Raw genomic sequence first — 22768 nt, forward strand, 5'->3', positions numbered from 1 at the left:
AAAATTAAGTTTTGAAGGTTTTGTATTAAAATTCGTGGTAATTTCATAGTTTACGAGGCAAACAAAAAAAAACATCAAAATTCAGAGTTTTCTCATGATTTTTAAAAATTCAATTTTTTTCCAGTACTTTTAATAAAAATCCCTGATTTTCCCCTGAATTCCCTGACCTGTGGCAACCCTGTTTTTCTATCAAATTGCGGACTTTACGGACTTGAAGCAAATTTACGGACCTTTACGGGATGTACGGACCTAGTTCGAGCCCTGTGATTCGTACAGCGAAAATGTAAAAAAATAGCAATTGAGGCTCCGGATCTTAAAAGGGCACACGCGCGAACACACGGCAAATAAGTTGGCCCCTGGAGATAAAATTTTGAAGTTGTTTAAAATGAATTTTAAATTATTGTTTCTTGTAAAGAATTTCAAGGCGAAACATTTTTTCTAATAAAAATTTTTTATATAATTTCTCGTTTTCACGTAAATTGAAAAAACGTGATTTTTTGAGTTAAGAAATTTTAATGAATTTTTGACTTCAACTCGTGACTACTTCGTTAAATATTAATATTTTTCCACAAAATTTACACACGAGTCAAAAATTCATTAAAATTTCTTAACTCAAAAAATCACGTTTTTTTCAATTTACGTGAAAACGAGAAATTATATAAAAAACTTTTATTAGAAAAAAAGTTTCACCTTGAAATTCTGTACAAGAAACAATAATTTAAAATTCATTTTGAACAACTTCAAAATTTTGTCTCCAGGGGCCAACTTATTTGCCGCGTGCTCGCGCGTGTGCCCTTTTAAGATCCGGAGCCTCAATTAATAAATTTTATTAATTAGAAAACCAGTTAATATGATTACAGGGTTGACACGCTTTTGCTCATTTCAAATTCCCTGACTTTTCCAGGTTTTCCAGTTTAAAAAACGGAATTTTTCCAGGTTTTTGAAACTACATTTGAATTTTACAAAATTTTTAATTCTAACCTTTTTTAAATTAAATATGTTATAAAACATGAAGATATCGATAACTCCGAGTCTCTGATTCGGAGCAATCGATATCTTCATGTTTTATAATAATTAAAAATGTTGGACTGATAAAATCATCATTTTATACCAATTATAAGAATATTGTTACTGTAACTTATTCAAAATTACTTTCATTATTTTAATTCAATTATTTTTTTCCCACAAGTTTTAACTAAAATTCTTCTTTATAAAGTGTAAATTAATTATTATTAATAATTTCTGCAAAATTTCTTTCAACATTCTCAAATCCTTTTGTTTACAATTGAATTTTACGAAATTTCATCGTTTATTCAGGTATTCGGAAATTCTTCAATCAAATATATATTAGAAAATAAAAACTTGAAATAACTTCACAAAAATTCAATTCAACTTTTACAAAAAAATTAAATCTACACAATTTTAAGTTAAATGTATGAAAAATTCAAACATTCAAAGATTATAATTTAAAACCTGCTTTTCAAAACTCAATTATTATCTAAAGTTTTAACTGAAATTCATATTTCAATCAATTATTATTAGAAAATTCTACGAAATTGAATGTTTTTTTTTAAATTCAACTCTCATTTAAAGAATTTTATCAATAAATTTTTAAATAGGTAATTAAAATTCTTTTGAAGAATTTCAATAAAATTTTTAAGAATAATTGAGCGGCTGGATCGTAGAAGGGCACGTAAATTTTTCTCAGCCGAAATCTAAGTCCCCTAAACACTCAAAATTCAACTTCTGATTTTAAATATTTCAAATACACATCCTTATAGAAAATTTCATTCCGCATCTTTTTTTCTTATGAAATTTTTTTCTATCTATTTGCGTTTTCGAAATATTTGGGAAAAACTGTTTTTTTGAAAACTTTAAATTTTAAGACATTTTTCACTTCAACTCGCGATATTTCAGACAATTTTAAAAATTTTTCAATGAAACAAAGAAGAAAATACGTCTTGAGGTATTCTACGAATGATAAAAAAAAGAAAAAAGTGGTTTTGTTTATAAACAAAATTGTTATTAATTTTTTTCTTTATTAATGTAAAAATCACGAACTACAATCTTCACGGCTCTCGTTTAACGGGCGAATTTTGAGTAACAGAGAACTTTCAGTGAGAAAGTTGTTCATTATGATCCAAAAAAGTTTTCTGGAAAATCATAAGGCTAATAAATAATTAGTGTCGAAATGGTGAATGTTTAAAGTTGCTAGCGACCATACGTATAGCACGCGTCACTCGCCATACGTGCTTGGGAGTGTTGTTTCATAGGTTATGGCCAGTGGCGCGTGTTATGCGTTTGGTCGCTAGCAACTTTAAACATTTACCATTTCAACACTAATTATTTATTAGCCTTATGATTTTCCAGAAAACTTTTTTGGATCATAATGAACAACTTTCTCACTGAAAGTTCTCTGTTACTCAAAATTCGCCCGTTAAACGAGAGCCGTGATTTTTACATTAATAAAGAAAAAAATTAATAACAATTTTGTTTATAAACAAAACCCGTCTACGGTGCTAGTTTTTATATGTCCATTGTCCAAGTCCATTATTTCATTAATAATAATATTCAAATTTTTTCAGTTAATAATTTGCTTATTTATATTTGAAATGTTGACGTTTTTTTGACAATGCAAAATAAGATTTATTATGAGTACTTTCTCTTAACAAAAATAAAATTTATATATTCGCGCTCTTTTTAAATAACATACGACTACAGCGCCACCTTCACATGTACAAACAATTTTAAAAACACCCTTCTATTAAGATTTTACAATTGCCCATTCTTTACTTCGATACTTTTCGATACATTCGACCTTTCCACTCCATGTCTTTTTTAAGAAAGGAGAAAGGATTCGTAGAATACCTTAAGACGTATTTTCTTCTTTGTTTCATTGAAAAATTTTTTAAATTGTCTGAAATATCTCGAGTTGAAGTGAAAAATGTCATTAAATTTAAAGTTTTCAAAAAAACAGTTTTTCCCAAATATTTCGAAAACGCAAATAGATAGAAAAAAATTTCATAAGAAAAAAAGATGCGGAATGAAATTTTCTATAAGGATGTGTATTTAAAATATTTAAAATCAGAAGTTGAATTTTGAGTATTCAGGGGACTTAGATTTCGGCCGAGAAAAATTTACGTGCCCTTCTACGATCCAGCCGCTCAATTTCATTTTTCGAGAAATTAGATTAAAATTGTATTAAAAATAATTGAATCTCTGTAAAAAATTTCATTGAATTGAGAAAAGTTTTTGAAAATAATTGAAATTTTGTCAAGAACTTTATTAAAATTTGCCTAAATAATTGAAATATTGACAAGAATTTTATTAAAATTTTTGAAAGTAATTGAATTTTAGAGAAAAATTTTAATATTTATAAAAATAATTGAAATTTTGACTATAACTTTTTTTAAACTTTTGACCATAATTAAATTTCTGCTAAGAATTTTATTACTTTTGAAAATAATTGAATTCTTGAGACGAATTTTTTAATAATATTTCTTTTTAAATACCTAATTATTTGTAATACAAAAACAATTAATTTATTGAATAATTGAATGTTTCCAAAAATTCAATTCTCATAAAGAATTTTATAAACAAATTTTTAAATAATTGCATTATTTTGACGAATTTTAATAAAATTTTAAGAATAATTATATTTTTCGAGGAATTTGATTAAAATTGTATCAAAAATAATTGAAATTCTGCAATGAGTTTTATTATCTATGAAAATAATAATTGAATCCCTGTAAAAAATTGTATTACATATTTATAAAAATAATTCGTTTTTTTGTAACTTTGTATAAAACTAATTTTGGCAACATTTTAATAGTTAATAGATTTCATGGAGAGGTAAACAATGTATATCTATCTTGCAATATTAATTTTTTTTTAAAAATAATATTTTGAAATTTACCTCTCATTTACGATAAAATTAATTGTACTCAAATTTGAAACGTGCGCCTAACTGTTATAATGCCAAATTTGTATAATTTAGTTGCCGGTTGCAACTTAGACTTTAATTAAAGGGCTTGACCCGTATGTAAATAAATAAATAAATAATTGAATCTCTGTAAACATAAATTGAATATTTTTGAAAATAATATATTTATTGCGAAGAAATTTATAAAAAATGTTTAAAATAATTCATTTCTTTTGGAAAATTTTATTAAAATAGTAGATATTAAAAATCATTGACTGGAGGAAAATTTAAAAAAAAATTGAATTTGTTAAAAAGAATTTCATTAAAATTTTTGAAAATAATTGAATTTTGGAGAAAAATTTTAATATTTATAAAGATAATTGAAATTTTGACAATAAGTTTTTTTAAATTTTTGACCATAATTGAATTTCTGCGAAGAATTTTATTACTTTTAAAAATAATTGAATTTCTTTGATGAGTTTTAATAAAAATTATAAGAATAATTATACATTTTTCGAGAAATTCCATTAAAAGTGTATTAAAAATAATTGAAATTTTGCGATGAGTTTTATTATTTATGAAAATAATTGTAAATCTATAAATTTTTTTATTATTTATGAAAATAATTGAGTTATTGCGAAGAAAAATTGTAAAGGCAACTCTTTTAAAATTAAATTAAGAAAATTGAATTAAAGAAAAATTAGATTTCAAGAATAAGCACAATAACTTTAGAAAACAATAATTTTCCAGGTTTTTTCAAGGTTTATAAAAATTCCCTGACATTTCCAGGTTTTCAGGTTGCGTGGCAACCCTGAATTTTATGATAGTTCTTGAAAAATTGAGTTTTGTATTAAAATTCGTGGTAATTTCATAGTTTACGAGGCAAAAAAAAAAACATAAAAATTCAGAGTTTTCTCATGATTTTTAAAAATTCAATTTTTTCCAGTACTTTTAATAAAAATCCCTGACTTTTCCCTGAATTCCCTGACCTGTGGCAACCCTGTTTTTCTATCAAATTGCGGATTTTACGGACCTTTTTTCAAAAAAACTGACTTTACGGACTTGAAGCAAATTTACGGACCTAGTTCGAGCCCTGTGATTCGTAAAGCGAAAATGTAAAAAAATCGTAATTAATCAATTTTATTAATTAGAAAACCAGTTAATATGATTAGAAATTTAATAAGTTTTGTAAGAAATAAATTTCACTTTATATTTTTGTAAAATAAAAATGACTCGTAATGAATATGAGAACTAATTGAAATAAATTTTATTTACCTATGAATGTAGTCTTCCGAACTGTTGGGATAATCAAAATTCACGACGTATTTCACATCCTCCACATCCAAACCTCGAGCTGCCACGTCGGTTGCCACTAGAATCGCAGTTTTTCCCGTTCTAAACTCAGAGAGAACGTAATCCCGTTCGGGTTGCGACTTATCACCGTGAATTGCAATTGCTGACCATCCCTCTCGTTTGATGGTTTTAGTGATGTCATCAACCTTCTTCTTAGTTTCAACAAATATAATTGTCTTGTTTCCGCGTTCGCAACCCAGTTCCCGCAATAACTTTGATAATTTAGCTTCCTTCTCATGTTCCTGGCAAATTTCAATGATTTGTCGAATGTTGTGATTCGCGGCCAACATCAGAGAGCCAATGTTAACCTGAATGTAATCATTAAGAAAATCTTCGGCAAGAGCTTGCACTTCCTTTGGCCAAGTGGCAGACCACATGAGCACTTGTCGGTCTGGTCTGATTTGTTCAATGATTTTTCTGATCTGGGGCTCAAAGCCCATGTCCAGCATTCTGTCGGCTTCATCGAGCACGAGATATGTGCATCTTCGAAGATTGGTCGTGCCTTTTTCTAAAAAGTCGATCAATCTTCCTGGAGTGGCGATGCAAATCTCAACGCCACGCTCCAAATCTCGTGCTTGAGGTCCTTTCGGAGAGCCGCCGAAAATACAGGTGTTGCGGATTTCCAACGACGTTCCAAAATCGCGTGCAACTGTTTGAATTTGCTGTGCCAATTCTCTTGTTGGTGCAAGAACCAACACAAGTGGACCTTCTCCTTGCTTCAATTTTTGTTGACATTGAATGTGGATGATTGCCGGCAATATATACTGAAAAAGAAGTTTCTTCTTTAGATTTAAGGTAATAAATGTTTTTAAAATCTTTAAAAATAGCGTTTCAACAATAGAAATTTAATTATTAATTAACTATAAATAATCTTCGTATTCTTTTATTCATTCTGTCCGCAGTTTCAAGTTAATATTTGTGTATGCATCATAATTGATTTTTCTGAGGCTCAAGTCTGCAACGTTTTTAAAAACGAAAAATAAAAAAGAATTTTTATTCAAGTTAAGATCATCTATAATTTTCATGTTCGTAAATTTTTAAGAAATTATTACCTAATAATTGTTACTAAAAAAAACATGAATTTGAAACTAAGATAAATTAAATAGTCGCATTATTTTTTTGTTTTTGTTTTTAAAAACGTTACGGATTTCAGCCTCATTTTTCTAGACAAAAAACCTCATCAATTTAATCCCATAGAAAATAACAGAAGGTAGCTCCTGATTCCTCACTGATTTCTTGATTCAATTAATCAAAACTCGAATAATTTTGCTAAATAAATATTTAAATACTTCTTATTTCTTTTTTACAGGAAATAAAATTTAAAAAATTTTCAACTTCTGAAATTTAATAATTTTTAAAAACTAAAACTACCTATGACACTTTGAAAAATTCTATTATTTTCTACAAGCGTGGAGAAAATGGAATGGATAAACTGTCGCACCACCCTAAACTTCATCTCTAAATCAATTATCTATATTAATTTTTAATAATTTTTCGACAGCTCTTCCAGAATTCAATTATTTAAATACAAAAATTCAGTTTTTTATAATAATTAAAACCGTCCATTTTTCTTTTTAAAGATATTAAGATAGAATATTTTCAAAAACTTTAAAAAAGAAATTCGCAAAATTAACTTTTAAAAATATTTCTAAATCATTTTTGAAAGACAATAGTTTAACAATTAAAAAATTTTACGTGCAATTGAAAAATGTACAAAAAATTGAAATTTGGTAAAATCTTTTAAAAAAATAATTGAAATTTAGTAAAATCTTTAAAAAATAATTTAAATTTGATAAAATCTTTCAAAATTAATCGAGTTTTTAAAAAAAATATTTAAAAAATAATCAAATTTTTGAAGAATTTTAATTATAAATAATTTCTGAAAAATTCTAAAATAGGAAATTTTTAAAAAATTTTAATTAACTTTGACCGAAGGTAATTGAATCTTAAAAAATTATGATAAAACAATTCTAACAATTAGTTTTTTATAAATATTGTAATTTAATTTTTCGAAAATAATTTAAGAATTTTTGTATAAATTAATGAAAATAATTGAATTTTAAAAAATTAGAACGAAATACTTCAGAGAATTACTTTTTTTAAAACTACTATTTTAATATTATTTTTAGAACCAATTTCCTATTAAAATTCTTTAAAAGTTCATTTTCAAAAATTGTAATAAAATGCTTTCAAAAATTATTAATTTTCAATTAAATTTTACAAAATTGAAATTATGCAAAATCTGTTTAATTGTATATTTCCAAAATTGAATTAGAAAAATTTTTCAAAAATATATTATCAAAGATTTGTCTATATGTAGTTATGCTTTTTACACTATAAAAATCAAAATAAGTTGCATTTTATACTAAAAATATGATATTTTGTAGCAAAATTTGGAAAAACAGTCGAAAAAGTCGCAATTTTGAAATATAAATCGATAAAAGTCGCATTATTTGAAAATGGTTCAACGAAACAAACGTGCAAAATCGGAAAAAAATCAATAACTTCTTTTTTAAATACATATTTAATCATTATTATTTTTCCATAGAAATGAAGATTTTCAAAAATTTTAAATTTAATCCTTTTTGAAATTAATATTTATAAAAAATTGTTATAAAACACGATTTCTTCATGTTTTATAATAATTTAGATTATCATGAATTTTTTCGACAAAAATTTAATTATTTACAAAAATTCTAATAAAATCCTTCGCAAGAATTCAATTATTTTTACAAGTAGTAAAATTTCTCAAAAGAATTCAATCCTTTAGAAAAAAGACATGAGTGAGAAATCTCGAATTTAAATCGAAAATAATCGAATGTACTCTCGCAGTTATAGCAATGAAAATGAAACATAGAAGGGCACACTCACATTTCCAAATCTAAAGAAATATAGTACCTTAAAAACTCATACATAGTTAGAAGATGGAGCTACAGTCGCTCTTTTCAATATCATTATGAAGTGGCAATTTTTATTTTAATTAACTTAACTTTAGAGAAACTAAATGAAAATTTAGGTAATTTTAAATAAGTCACAATAAACAATTTAATATTAAATAAAAGGAACAATTTGAATAGAAAAAAGAAGAGAGCAAAAAAGTCGACCGCGAAATTGTATCAAAAATAATTAAAATCCTGCGATGGATTTTATTATTTATGAAAATAATTAAATTACTGAGAACAGTTTTTATTATTTATAAAAATAATTGAATTATTGCAAAGAAATTTGTAAATAATTGAAATCCTGGGGAATTTTTATTATTTTTAAAAAAAATTTGTTTGCGTAGAATTTTATTAAAATTGTTTTAAATAATTTAATTTCAGCGAAGATTTTTGCTATTTATAAAGATCATTGAAATCATGACGAGAATTTTTTTTAATTTTTGAAAATACTAATTGAATTTCTAAAAAGAATTTTCTAATTCTTGAAAATAATTTTATTCTCGTGATTAATATTGTTATTTATGAAAATAATTGAATTTTGCAAAGAATTTTATTAAAATTCTCGAAAATTTTTCGAAATTTTCTTCAATTTCTGTGAAGAATTTTGATATTTATCTAGATAATTGATTTCTTTCTAAGAATTGCGTTAAAATTTTGGAAATAGTATTAAATACAGAATTGAAATTAAAATTGTATTAAAAATAATTGAAATTCTGCGATGAGTTTTATTATTTATGAAAATAATTGAATTATTGAGAAGAAATTTATAAAAAATTATTTGAAAATAATTAAAATTTTCCCAAGAATTTTATTAAAATTTTTGAAAATAATTGAATTTCTGAGAAGAATTTTATTATTTATAAAGATATTTGAAATTTTGACGAGAATATTCAATAATTTTTGAACATAACTGAATTTCTGTGAAGAATTTTATTACTTTTTTGAAAATAATTTAATTTCTGCAATTATATTTGTAATTTCTTTAAAATTTAATTTTTTTTAGTGTTTTTAAGTAAAATTCTTCTATAAATCCATAATTTTTAATAATTAATTAAATATGTATTAAAAAATGTAACTAATTTCAGAAGAATTTGAATTATTTAAATTTTCTAAAAAACTAAGTTCTTTAAGATTTTTAATTAAATCGATTCAAAATTGAGAGTTTTGTTATGAATTTTAAAAATTCAATTTTTTCCAGTTACTAAAAATCCCTGACTTTTCCCTGATTTCCCGGACCTGTGGCAACCCTGTAAAATTGAAAAAGGGGACTATCTGTGATGCCTGTCAATGTTTGTAATAAAACTTCCAGTTTTTTTTAGAAATAAGTAAAAAAAATTGCATAATTTCTATTTCTTTGTAGCAATTTTTTGACAAATCTGAAGTATTTTTTTAATTTGCATAATTTCTAATTTTTAAACACGATTCTTAACAATTTAATTTTTTTAAATAAAAGAAAAAAAAACGTTTTAGTTTTTTTAAAGGTATTAAAAGGCAAATAGGCACAAATAGGCACTTAAAGAATACTGAGCAACTTTCTACGTTTTTTTATCAGTGTTAAAAAAAATACTTGATCTTTGTTTTAATTTATAAGAAAATGAGAAATGTTAATAGACATTATTGTTAAATATGCATTGAGCGCTTGTTATTTTAGCTAGAACAAAGACACAAGCAATGTTAAATAAAATAAAATTGAATTTAGATAGAAAGGATGAATACTCACAGCTAAAGTTTTACCAGATCCGGTTTGTGCAATTCCAACCATGTCTCTTCCACTTTGCGCAATCGGCCAACCTTGAGCTTGAATAGCGGTTGGTTCTTTGAAGCCCTGCTTTATGATTTTGTCCATAACATAATAAGGAAAGTTGCTTTCCTCAAATGCCTGTATTGGAAAGGGGATATTTTTTCCTTTAACAGTGATTTCCTTTTCTACTCTGTATTTGTTGACTTCTTCGAGAGAACGTTTAAATATATTGGGATTTGGTGTGTATAAATTTTTATTAATATAAGGTAAATCACCCAAAGTCCAATTTGGTTTCTTCAACAAATCACCTGGCATCTTTTTTAAACTTGACTTCTTTGAACTAAAATCAGTTTGTTGAGTTTGTTGTTGGCTGTTCCAATAAGTTCCACCCCCTTTCCGGTTGCCAAACTCTCTGTTCCCCCTGGGTCTGAAACTTTCAATTTTTAATTATTTTCTTTTGTTTATTACTAATTTATTATTACTCATTTATTTAGAACGAGTTATAAAGAAATTATTATTCTTACTTAAATGTATATAAAATTTAAATTTCGTCGGCTTGGTAGAAAACCATTTCATTTTGTGCAACGGTTATAAAACATTTATTTGCGCAAACTTATTGAACCATATCATTTCGATTGATATTAGAAAACTACTTCGTTAAAGGTTTTTTTTTAATTTTCTTACATCGATTTTAAATTCACAACACAGATTAGAAATTGTTTAAACCTTTTTTTTCTATTTCTAAACTGAATTTTAACTATTTTCTTGATCCCGATAAAAAATATTAACTGTTCAGTTAGAACAAAAATTAGATAATTCTTACAGAATTAACATTTGCAGAATGTCTAACAGTTTGAAAAATAATTTATGGCGCTTGCAAGGTTTTCAAGATATAAAAACAAATTTTTTTAATTTTTCTGTTAACCTATACTAATTTTTATTATTTATGCAATTTTCAATATATAAGTCATTCTTACCGTTTAATTAATTCATTTTGAGATCAATAAAAATTTCGGTAGGTAGTCACTTTTTAAAAAAAAAACTATTTTCTAATCCTTTTTGTCTAAAAAAGCGATTTCTAATAAAATCTGTTTTCTAAAAAAAATGTTTCTAACAAGTTTTGATTTAAACAATTTTTTTTTCTAAAAATTATGATTTCTAATACCTATTTATTTTCCTGAAATTTGTGAAACTCTATAATTTTGATAAAAGTTAGAAAATTGTTAACAAAATTAAGAATTTTGGAAATAGAAACTATTTTGCATATTTTCTGTTTCTCAATCACAATCACAATTCTGTTCACAAAATTTTGAGTTTCTTTTTAAAAAAAAGAACATTTTTTGCAAAATTCTTATTTCTAATCACAATTTCTTAACAAAATTCTGTTCTTCTTTGAAAAAAAAGAAATAATAATTTGCATCACTTTTTTATTCAAAAATCTTCAAAAAATTAATATTTATAAAACATTTTTTTTAGAAAAATTGAAATTTCTTTAAGAAAAAATTCCTATAAAGGCGATCACAAATGATTTGAAAAATTTACAGAATAGGTGAAAATTAATTAAATATCTTAAAAATAAGACAAATAATTAAAGTTTAAAAAACCTAATTTTTCAGAATCTTCTTCTATCTTCTATATTAACAAACATTGTATTCCGGTAATCTGTTCGCAGTTTAAAGTTAGTTGTTGATTGCTTTTTTGTTTCCTAACTTGTTTTAAAATTTTTCTTTTTAAATATTTTCAATTTTAAAATTAATGTATTGAAAATCATTGAATTCTTGCAAAGAATCTTATCAAAATATTTCAAGAGATTAATAGAATTCCTTCAAAGAATTTTTTTATTTATGAAAATAATAATTAATTCTCGCGATGAATTTTATTAGAATTTTCAAAAATCCTAATTAAATTCTATTAAATAATTTCTTTGAATTTTTTTAAAATAATAGAGTTTTTTTTAAATAATTTTAATTGAAAATTTTGAAAGCAATTGTATTTTATGAAGAAGAATTTTATTAAAATTGTACTGAAAAGAATTGAATTCCTGAGAAGAATTTTATTATTTATAAAAATAATTTAATTCTTGCGAAGAATTTTACTATTTATAAAAATAATTGAATTGATCGAAGAATTTATTTAAATTTTAGGAAAAATTGAATTGTTTTGAAGAATTTTATGGAAATATTTGATAATAATATATTTACGAATATATTTAAACATTGCATTGAAAGTAATTTAATTTTCATAATAAGAATTTTTTTAAAAATATTTTGAGAATAATTGAATTATTTTTAGAGAATTTTAAATTCTTGTTGAAATGGAATTTTATGGAAATTTTTGAAAATATTGTTGATATTCTTTCATGTCATTTTATTTCAATTGAATTAAAAATAATTTCATTTCTGCAAAGAATTTTAGTATTAATTTATTAAAATAGTTGAATTGTTTCGAAGAATTTATTAAAATTTTAGGAAATAATTGAATTCCTGCAAAGAATTGTACTATTTATAAAAATAATTGAATTCTTTCGTGAAATTTTATTAAAATTTTGTTAAAAATAATTAAATATTGTCAAAAAATTTTACTATTTATAAAATTAATTAAATTCTTGCGAAGAATTATATTGAAATTTTTGAAAATATAAACAATAATTAATTTTGTACTTAAGGGGGGAGTCTGGTCAAATCGATGGTTTTTTTATTAACTAAAATTTTTTTACATTTAAGGGAACATATTCAAACGAAAATTTAAACAAAAAAAATTAATTTAAATTTAAATATAAATATTTATAGTAGTGACAAGTCAAAGGATCGTAAAAATCGACGGGCGCTCTGGAGTTCACAAAAATAGTCTAAAACTGAAAATCGAAGAAGTTTTGGTTAATGTATGATAGTAAAATGAGGATGAACCTCAATTTGTAAAAAAAAATTGTTTTTGCAAAAATAGCGAGAAAAATAAAAAATGTGAAAATTTTTTTTCATTCTTTGTGCTCTGACTTTTTTATAATAGAAATTCATAAATATTAAAGGTTCATCCTCATTTTACTATCATATATTAACCAAAACTTCTTCGATTTTAAGTTTTAGACCATTTTTGTGAACTCCAGAGCGCCCGCCGATTTTTACGATCCTTTGACTTGTCACTACTATATCTATATATATTTAAATTTAAATTAATTTTTTTTGTTTAAATTTTCTTTTGAATATGTTCCCTTAAATGTAAAAAAAATTTTAGTTAATAAAAATATATTATATCTATAGAAAAAACACTTTGGAAAAAACCCTCGATTTGACCAGACTCCCCCCTTAATAAGTGAAATTTAAAAATGTTGATTGTGAAATTATTTTAAAATTTATATTTGATTTTTTTAATGTTTTTAAATTTAATAAATAAATACAAAGAAATATTTTCTAAAATTCTCCAACAAAAATCAGGCCTCGGATCGACTTTAAGGTGCAAAAAAGTCGCTTCAGTCGATTTAAAATAGAAAAAAAGTCGTTTATTTAATTCAGTGTCGTCACAAAAATTTTATTTTTTATTCTTCTGATCTTTCACTGATTTCTAAATTTAAATAATTAAAAATTGAATAATTTCGTTAAATAAATATTTAAATACTTCTTGTTTGTTTTTATACGGGAATAAAATTTTAAAAATTTCTATTTAAAACCTTCTGAAATTGAATAACTTCTAAAATTTACAACTTTAATTCTCTTAAAATTCAATTATTTTCTACAATTTTTTATCAAACTTCTTCTCGAAATCAATTATCTTTAATAATTTTCCGAAAGTTCTTAGATTATTATTATTTTTTGTCAAATAAATCTGTGTATTTGACAGATTTATTATTTGAATACAAAAATTCAGTTCTTTATAATGATTCTAACTGTCCATGTTTTTTAAGTTATTAATTTTCAAAAAATTATAATAAAGAAATTCTTAAAATTAATTTTTCAAAAATATTTTAATAATTTTTTTGTAGCAATTTTCATTAATTAACATTTTTAAATTTACACTTGAAGATTTTTCATTAAAATCTTTGAGAAATCAATTATTTTCAAAATTTACAATTAAAATTCTGTTTAAAGTTTATTTTCAAAAATTTTTATCAAACACTTTGAAAAAAATCAATTATTTTCAATTTAAGGTGTTTAGTTCCAGGAGGCTAGTCAAAAGTAAAATTTTTTTTCTAAAAGTTCAAAAAAGAAATAAATATCATAATATAAAATAAAAAATCACATTTTTAAATATTATTCTTTAAGTTATGATTTATAAATTTGTAAATAATAGAAAATTAAATAAAAAATAGTAATGTTTTGAAGAACGTAGTGTTTTGTAGTTAGAGACGTGGCAACACTGCAGTCACTGCATGTACGTACAGCTGATGCTAATTTGTAAACTTGATTTTATTTTCGTGATGATTTATGATTATAATCAATATTTTAATGCAACTACGTGAAAATATTAGTAAGACAAAATGGAAAATCAATTGCGATTTAATAACGTTCGATGGTCTCTGAAATTTATAGGTTATGTGAAACTTATAGTTATCGCCCAAGATAAACGGCACTGCCTGTTTGAAATGACGTAAAATTGGTAAACATTCATTTTCTAACAAATTTCCCTCTCTTCACAGGCACTTTTTACAAAATCTGACAACGTACATTTGTCACAAATGTTTTTAATTGTCTGAATTCAAAAGATTTTGTTAATCCATGCAGAAACGCGGTTTCAGGATTGGAATTACAAAAGTAATGTAATGACAGGCGGCAAGACGTGTGTTACAGCCATTTTGCCAGTAGAGGGCAGAAGCATGCAGGGAGCATAAAGGCTCAGCTGTCAAAATGATTCGCATTACATTGCTACGGTAATTCCAATGCTGCAACCGTGTCTCTGCATGGATTAACAAAATCTTTTTAATTCAGACAATTAAAAACATTTGTGACAAATGTACGTTGTCATATTTTGTAAAAAAGTGCCTGTGAACAGAGGGAAATTTGTTAGAAAATGAATGTTTACCAATTTCACGTCATTTAAACCGGTCAGTGCCGTATTTGTTGGGTGATAACTGTTATCGCACATTATCAAGAAATTTAAGAGACCATCGAATTTATATTTATTATTAATGCCTATTTCATATTTAAATACAAAATTTCAAAATTATTTAAATAATTTAAAATAATATTTATTTAATAATAACAGTAATAATTTAATTTGAAATTAAAATTTAATTTTTCTAGGTAATATCAATTTAGTATTTAATTGATACGTACACGGAGAGAAATCTGTTGCGAATAATGCATAGAGTAGAGGTTATGAATATAGCATAAGCACTTATACTAGCGAAAAGTATAAGAGGTCCGCCTGAATATCAGTCGACTCCGCCTAATATTCAGGCGGACTCGAGCAATAAATAGGCTCTCTGTTAGGATTTTAGCATCAAAGAATCTATAGAAAAAGTATAGGGTAAGTGTGGGTATTCCTGCGAGTGACACAATTATTGCGATTTTTAAAAAATTATTATTTTCATTTTGAAATACACGCCTAATTTTTTCAAAATAATTACAAAAATTATTTTGAATCTTACTTGATAGAATAGCTCATAAAAATGTACATTCCGACAATTATTTATTTATTTATTTAAATTTGAAATATATTATGACAGAATTCTGTGAAATTATCAAATATGGCAGTCATGAATACATATTAAAAACCATTGATATTTCCAATATTCACTATAGTATACACGTTTCAGTGTTACTAATCAAAGAAGTACACTTTATTATTTGAAAAATATATTAATTTACCCATATATTATTGATTTTCAATTAATAATACTTAAAACTATATTAGTAGCAGAATTTTTACTGCATGTTAGTATTATTGCGATTTTTAAATACGTTTACTGCGCAACGCATACTAAACATAACCTCTTTTTTGACAACCAGCGCGCTATGCGACACCTGATTTTCTGCAATAATGCTCGCACAATAACACAGGTCAACAAAAAAAGACTTACTTTTTTTTTATGAGATAGCGGAATGGTTTCCTATGTATTTTTGGACGCTGAACACGATCCCGACTTCCAAAATTGCCCATCACGTCAGGATTTTGAGAAAAGTGGGGGTAAAGACCCCAAAAACGCTTTTTTGAGGATTTTCAACATTTCTTTTCTCTTTAACCTGACGTGCTAGAGACTTTCACAAGGTCTTAAATTAAAGCTTGTAATGTGCACTTAAAGACCAATATCCATAAAATAAAAAAAAATTAAAATTTTTTTCAAAAAATGGGGTTGAAGACACCAAAAATTTGTGTTTTTGGATTGCTTTAATAGACTTCTTGCAATCGCTTGGATTCGCTTGAAAATGGGTACTTGGGGTTTTTGGGGTCGCTGATTACGAATCCAATATTTGTTTGCAAAAATTTAAAACGGCGAAACCAAGATGGCAGATGTAAGAATTAAGAATTGCTTGGATTCGCTTGAAAATTGTTATTTCAAGGTTTTTGGGGTCGCTGATTACGAATCCGCCATTTTTAATTTTTGCAAACTAATATCGGATTCGTAATCAGCGACCCCAAAAACCCCAAGTAACCATTTTCATGCGAATCCAAGCAATTGCAAAAAGTCTATTAAAGCAATCCAAAAACACAAATTTTTGGTGTCTTCAATCCCATTTTTTGAAAAAAATTTTAATTTTTTTTTATTTTATGGATATTGGTCTTTAAGTGCACATTACAAGCTTTAATTTAAGACCTTGTGGAAGTCTCTAGCACGTCAGGTTAAAGAGAAAATAAATGTTGAAATTCCTCAAAAAAGCGTTTTTGGGGTCTTTACCCCCCACTTTTCTCAAAATCCTGACGTGATGGGCAATTTTGGAAGTCGGGATCGTGTTCAGCGTCCAAAAATACATAGGAAACCATTCCGCTATCTCATAAAAAAAAAGTAAGTCTTTTTTTGTTGACCTGTGTTATTGGTGTTTCCTTGATAAATGTCACACAATATTAATCGCGAGTCAACAATAATACATGTGTTGACAATTAGTTTTTAATTTACTTTTTTAAATACAAATAAGTAACGAAATTTGATTGAGTTTAATGATTTGGAAAATATAATAATTGAACTTTAATTTGTAATTGAAAGTTGATGAATTGTTTCAAAAAAGTAAATAAGTAAATAAATATTAGGAAAATTTATTCATTAATTTTTTTGGACAAAGATGAATAAAACAAATTTTCTAAATACTTGAATTGGTTTGAATTTTCGCGCTACTCTATTTCCTCCGCGGCAGTTGCGACGTTGCCACATTCTCTATGTCAAACGAAATGACAAAAAATTTTTATTTAACTATAATTTTTGGAATAAAAATACTCTGTAACTAAACGATAAATTGTACAGTGTTTTAAGTATTCTGATCTTTGAATATTAAATTAGTTTTGTTTTAATTTTGAGATGAATCCTTATTGTGCATCAAAAGTTATAAAGTGATATATATATATATATATATATATATATATATATATCAAATAGTCAGTTTTTCGTTCGCGGTGTCCATTAGCTCAATGCAAACATTGAGAAAAATACTAAATTTTGGACGACAATATCTCGAGAACCGTACGATAAAAAAATCTTAGATTCAACAATAATGTGCATTAATATGTTAATTAATTTTGCTGAAGTTTTCAAGCAATTCTCTATTATCATTGATTTTGAACTAACCACCTTAATTTTACAAAATTTCAATTATTGAAACTCTGTTTTATTGTAAATTTTAAAAATTTATTTAATATTTATAAAAATAGTTGAATTGTTTCGAAAAAATTATTAAAATTTTAGGAAATAATTGAATTTTATGGAAATATTTGAATTCTTCCGAGAAATTCAATTCAAAATGTTTTGAAAATAATTGAATTCCTGCAAAGAATTTTACTGTTTATAAAAATAATTGAATTCTTGGAAAGAATTTTACCATTTATAAAAATAATTGAATTATTGCGAAGGATTTATTAAGATTTTAGAAAATAATTGAATTTATTCGAAATATATTAAAAATATTTTTAAAAATTAAATTCTTCCGAGGAATTCAATTTCAATTATTTTCAAAATTTGCAATTAAAATTCTTCAAAATTTGATTTTCAAAAATTTTGATCAAAGACTGAAAATTTAATTCGACAAATTATTAAAAAAATTTTTTTTGAAGATTTGTCTATAGTTATTTTTCACACTATATATAAAAATCGAAATAAGTTGCATTTTATACTAAAAATTATTGCAATATTAGGAAGAAAAGTCGAAAAAGTCGTAATTTTTGAAAATAAGTCGAAAAAAGTCGCATTTTTTGAAAATAGTCGAAAATGTTATAATATCCGAGGCCTGAAAAAAAAGAAAGAAAATTTATGTTTCCTTTTAAAAATCATGCCAATTTGAGTGATTAAGAAAAAAAAAGACTACAAGAATCGATGGTTTTCAAGATTTTGAAATGTTGTTGAACACAAAACTATAACTTTCGTAGTAATTATAAAAATTTTATATTATTTTTAAGAAAATTCCCCGACTTGTATTAACCCTGTTAAGTATTTTGTAACATTTCCGAAAGAACTTGACACAGCATTTGAAATTAAACACGATATGAATCATGAAAATAAATAAAGAACTAATTTATGGATTACTTGAATATGAAAGCGAATACTTGCTTCAAAAAATTACGTGAATGTCAATATGAATCGATTTTCATCGAGACTACGATTTACACTAAATTAAGCCTTTTTTTCTATGCAAATATAGAAGAAAAAAATTCTAATTTACAACTGTACCAAAGATTTGTTTAAATTACAGTTATAATCTCTAGCACTCGAAATTTATTTAAAACTTATGCAACTCAAGACAAGTTTGGAGTTAATTATATTAAAAGGAATTTTTTACACCTTCACACGAATTCCACGAATTAAATGACAAGGTTAAATGATAAAATATCTTTTTTTATTGTAAAAATATTCGGTAAGAAAAAAAGAAGTTTGAAAGGGTTTATTTGGAATATTAATTGACACTAATATGCACGGGTGGTTAATTAATGGATTATGAAAATGAATGAATTTCTTTATTATTTTCTCGGCAAAGAATGTGAACAGTTGACAGGATTAAAATGTTGAAAAATTTTGCAAAGTATCGACGTTTGCACAAAATGGCCGCATTAGAATCATTACGGCTGCGGACTCCAATTGTAAGCTACCCAGCAATTATCGATCGCAAGCAGAATCCTTTCTTTTTGAGAGAAAGAATCGCAAGAGGACTAAAGCAGGAGCATTTTAACAAATATTGCATTTTTACTTACGAGGTTTGATTGGAATATCCGTTACTGTACATGTTGGTCGGATCTTTAAAAGTTTGTCGAGGATTCTCGATCTATTTCCTCGTTGTTCGCTAGAAATTTTTTTTGTATTCGTCCGTGCCAATCAAACCTGGGAACAGAGTGAAATTTTCTAGTCTGACAAAATTCTTCTCTCACTGAAATTCCTTTTTTTCTTTTATATATTAATTGTTGGGAGAACTTGTATATTATGTAATATTTCCGTGCAATTGCATAGTGGAACGTATTATATTAAATATAAACGAATGGGGGAAATTAGATTGTCGCTGAAACTTACCAACAGAGCCCGGCGAACAGAGCGTCAATGGCTAACAGGCACTGAGAGAGCGCTGGGAAGACGGAAACACGAAACGGGCACCGACGAGCAACTGTTGTGTGGGCATCGTCTGATTTTCTACATCACGTGAACATTCGCTGATTTCACGTGATCACTGCCAACCAATCGCCGTTCGCTTTCATCTGACACAGATTGTCTCTGCCAATGGTAAAAGCTACATAGAAATCGATTATTTCTTTTTCCACAATTTAGTTTCCCCTGCATTTTCCCCTTCCTATCAGTTTTTTAATCTTTCACTTTTTCAAATAATTATTTATTATTACGCACTTTAATAATATTTTTAAAATTTATCAATTTTAATCTCACGGCAAACGTGAATCGTGAATTTTACCTTATTTTTAATGTACTTTAAGGTTAATTCAGATTATCACTGACTTACGTAGTGATTATTTAAAGTTTACATACTTATAGAAAAAAAATTAAATTATAGTTTAATTTGCAACAAAATCAGTAATATAAATTGAATTTTCCATTTGACTGTCCGTCAGATTCTTCTTTAATTCTTATTTAATAATAAGGACTAATATAAGTTTAATCCCTTTAATAAATGTATGTATTTTTTGTTCAAAAGACATTTTTTGGCTTGAATATCGTATCAGTAATTGATTATTAGTCCTTATTATTAAATATTTTTGTACAAAAATTAAAAAAGACGGACAGTCAAAAGAAAAATTAATCCAAGTCGTAATTTTGTATTTTAACAGAAAACGACAAATTGAATTTTAAATTAATTTAGTTTTAGTGGAAGAGGGCAAAAAATTTAATTTTTAACATTTTAAACAATTATAATAGTTGCATTTGAATAAAAATTACACAATTTTTGTCAATAAGAAATATTTGATCAATTTTAGGTTATGTTACCTGTATTGCTTCTTATTGACAGAAAATTGTCATTTTTAATCAAATGTAAATTTTAATTGTTGAAAATGTTGAAAATTAAATTTTTTACTCTTCTTCCAAAACGAAATTGTCTTTATAAATAATAAAAATCTTCTCCAAATTCAATTATTTTCAAAAATTTTTTAAAAATTCTTGGCAAATTTTCAATTATATCTTTATAAATAATAAAATTCTTCTTTAAAATTTAATTATTTTGTAAAATTTTAATAAAATTCTTGGCAAAATTTCAATTATCTTCAAAAATTTTTTTAAATTCTCATAAAAATTTCAATTATCTTTAAAAATGATAAAAATCTTCTCAAAAATTCAATTATTTTCAAAAATTTTAATAAAATTCTTGGCAAATTTTCAATTATCTTTATAAATAATAAAATTCTTCTCTAAAATTCAATCAACTTTATAAATAAATTAATAATATTCTTCTCTAAAAATCAATTACTTTCAAAAATTTTAATAAAATGCTTCTCCAAAATTCAATTATTTTCAAAAATTTTTGGCAAAATTTCAATTATCTTTATAAATAATAAAATTTTTCTAGAAATTTCAATTATTTTCAAAAATTTTAATAAAACTCTTGGCAAATTTTTAATTATCTTTATAAATAATAAAATCCAATTATTTAAAAAAAAATTTGATAACATTCCAAACAAACATTAAATAACTCTTAAATACTCTCAGTTTTACAGAGATTCAATTATTTTCATGAATAATAAATCTCATCATAGAATTTTAATTATTTTTAATACAATTTTAACCAAATTCCTCGATAAATGTAATTATTCTTGAAAATTTTATTAAAATTCGTCGAAAAAATTCAATTATTCAATAAATTATCTACTTTTGTGCTTAAATAATTGAATACTCGTAGAATTTTCTAATAAAAATTGATTTAAAAATTAAAATTTTTTATACTTTAAACTAACAACTCTGTAGAATTAATTTCTTTGAAAAAGTTTAATTGAATTTTTCTTTTAAAATTATTTCAAGTTTTTATTTTTTAAAAATTTAATTAAAAAATCTACGAATAATAGAAATTTCGTAAAATAGAATCGAAAACAAATAGATTTGAAAATTCTCAAGGAACTTTTGCAAAAATTATTAAAAATAATTGATTATTGCTAATTACATTTCTTTCGAAGAATTATAATATTTAGGAAAATAATTGAATTTTTGCAACGAATTTTATTACATTTTTCTAAATAATTGACATCTTTTCAGAAATTTTATTAAAAGAGTAGATTTTGAAAATAATTGAATTTCAGCAAAGAATTTCATTATTTGTGACATGTAATTGAATTCTTGGAAAAATTTTTTGAAAATAATTACATTTTTCGAGGAATTTATTTAAAATATTAAAAATAAATTAAGTTCTGCGATGAGTTTTATTATTTATGAAAATAATTAAATTATTGCGAAGAAATTTATAAATTTGAAAATAATAGAATTCTTGTGAAATTTTTAGGTATATTATCTATGAAAGTAATAACATGTTTGAGTAGAATTTTATCAAAAAATTTTTTAAATAATGCAACTTTTTTGAATCTTGAAAATAATTGAAATTTTGCCAATAATGTTATTAACATTTTTGAAAATAATTGAATTTCGGAGAAGCATTTTATTATTTATGAAGATAATTGATAGTTTTGAAATTTTGAACATAATCTAAAATTTTAACTGAAATTCATTTCTAAAGCAATTTTGATTAGAAAATTCTACAAGAATTTAATTGTTTGAATTCAAAAATAAATAATTTATTGAATAATTGAATGTTTCTTAAAATTGAATTCTCATGAAGAAATTTATCAACAAATTTTAAAATAATTAAATTCTTTTAACGAATTTTAATACAATTTTTAAGAATAATTACATTTATTTAAATTGTACTAAAAATAATTCAATTCCTAAAAAGAATTTAATTATTTTTAAAAATAATTGAATTTATAAAAAGTATTTTATTATTTATGATGAAAGTAATTGAATTCTTGCAACGAATTTTATTACATTTTATAAAAATAATAATTGAATTTCTGTAAAGAATTTTATTATTTATAAAAATAATTGAATTCTTTTGAGAAATTTTATTAAAATAGTCGATTTTGAAAATATTTGAATTCCAGCGAAGAATTTCAGTATTCGTGAAACTAATTTCATAAGAATTTGAATTAATAAAATTTTTCCAAAAATCTGAAGTATTGTTTAATATTTCTAATTAA

General features: G+C 24.4%; 1 protein-coding gene across 2 annotated transcripts in view; it reads right to left on the reverse strand.

Annotated features, from left to right (window-relative positions):
* The window catches only part of LOC122499640 (DEAD-box ATP-dependent RNA helicase 20-like), a 32462-nt gene extending 12715 nt beyond the window's left edge, over positions 1 to 19747 (reverse strand). The window contains exons 1-4 of one of the 2 annotated variants that reach the window (XM_043608092.1): positions 19596 to 19747; positions 19283 to 19409; positions 9938 to 10385; positions 5198 to 6039 (exon numbers count right to left, since the gene is read on the reverse strand). In XM_043608092.1, coding sequence (XP_043464027.1) covers positions 5198 to 6039; positions 9938 to 10385; positions 19283 to 19314 — 1322 coding nt within the window. In that variant the 5' untranslated portion in view covers positions 19315 to 19409; positions 19596 to 19747. Of the gene's footprint in view, positions 1 to 5197; positions 6040 to 9937; positions 10392 to 19282; positions 19410 to 19595 lie in introns of both variants that reach the window. The other variant, XM_043608091.1, reaches the window with a different exon arrangement.
* Between the last annotated feature and the right edge of the window lie 3021 nt (positions 19748 to 22768).

The sequence above is a fragment of the Leptopilina heterotoma genome, unplaced genomic scaffold, assembly GCF_015476425.1.
Source record: "Leptopilina heterotoma isolate Lh14 unplaced genomic scaffold, ASM1547642v1 Lhet_17, whole genome shotgun sequence".
Lineage (NCBI taxonomy): Eukaryota > Metazoa > Arthropoda > Insecta > Hymenoptera > Figitidae > Leptopilina > Leptopilina heterotoma.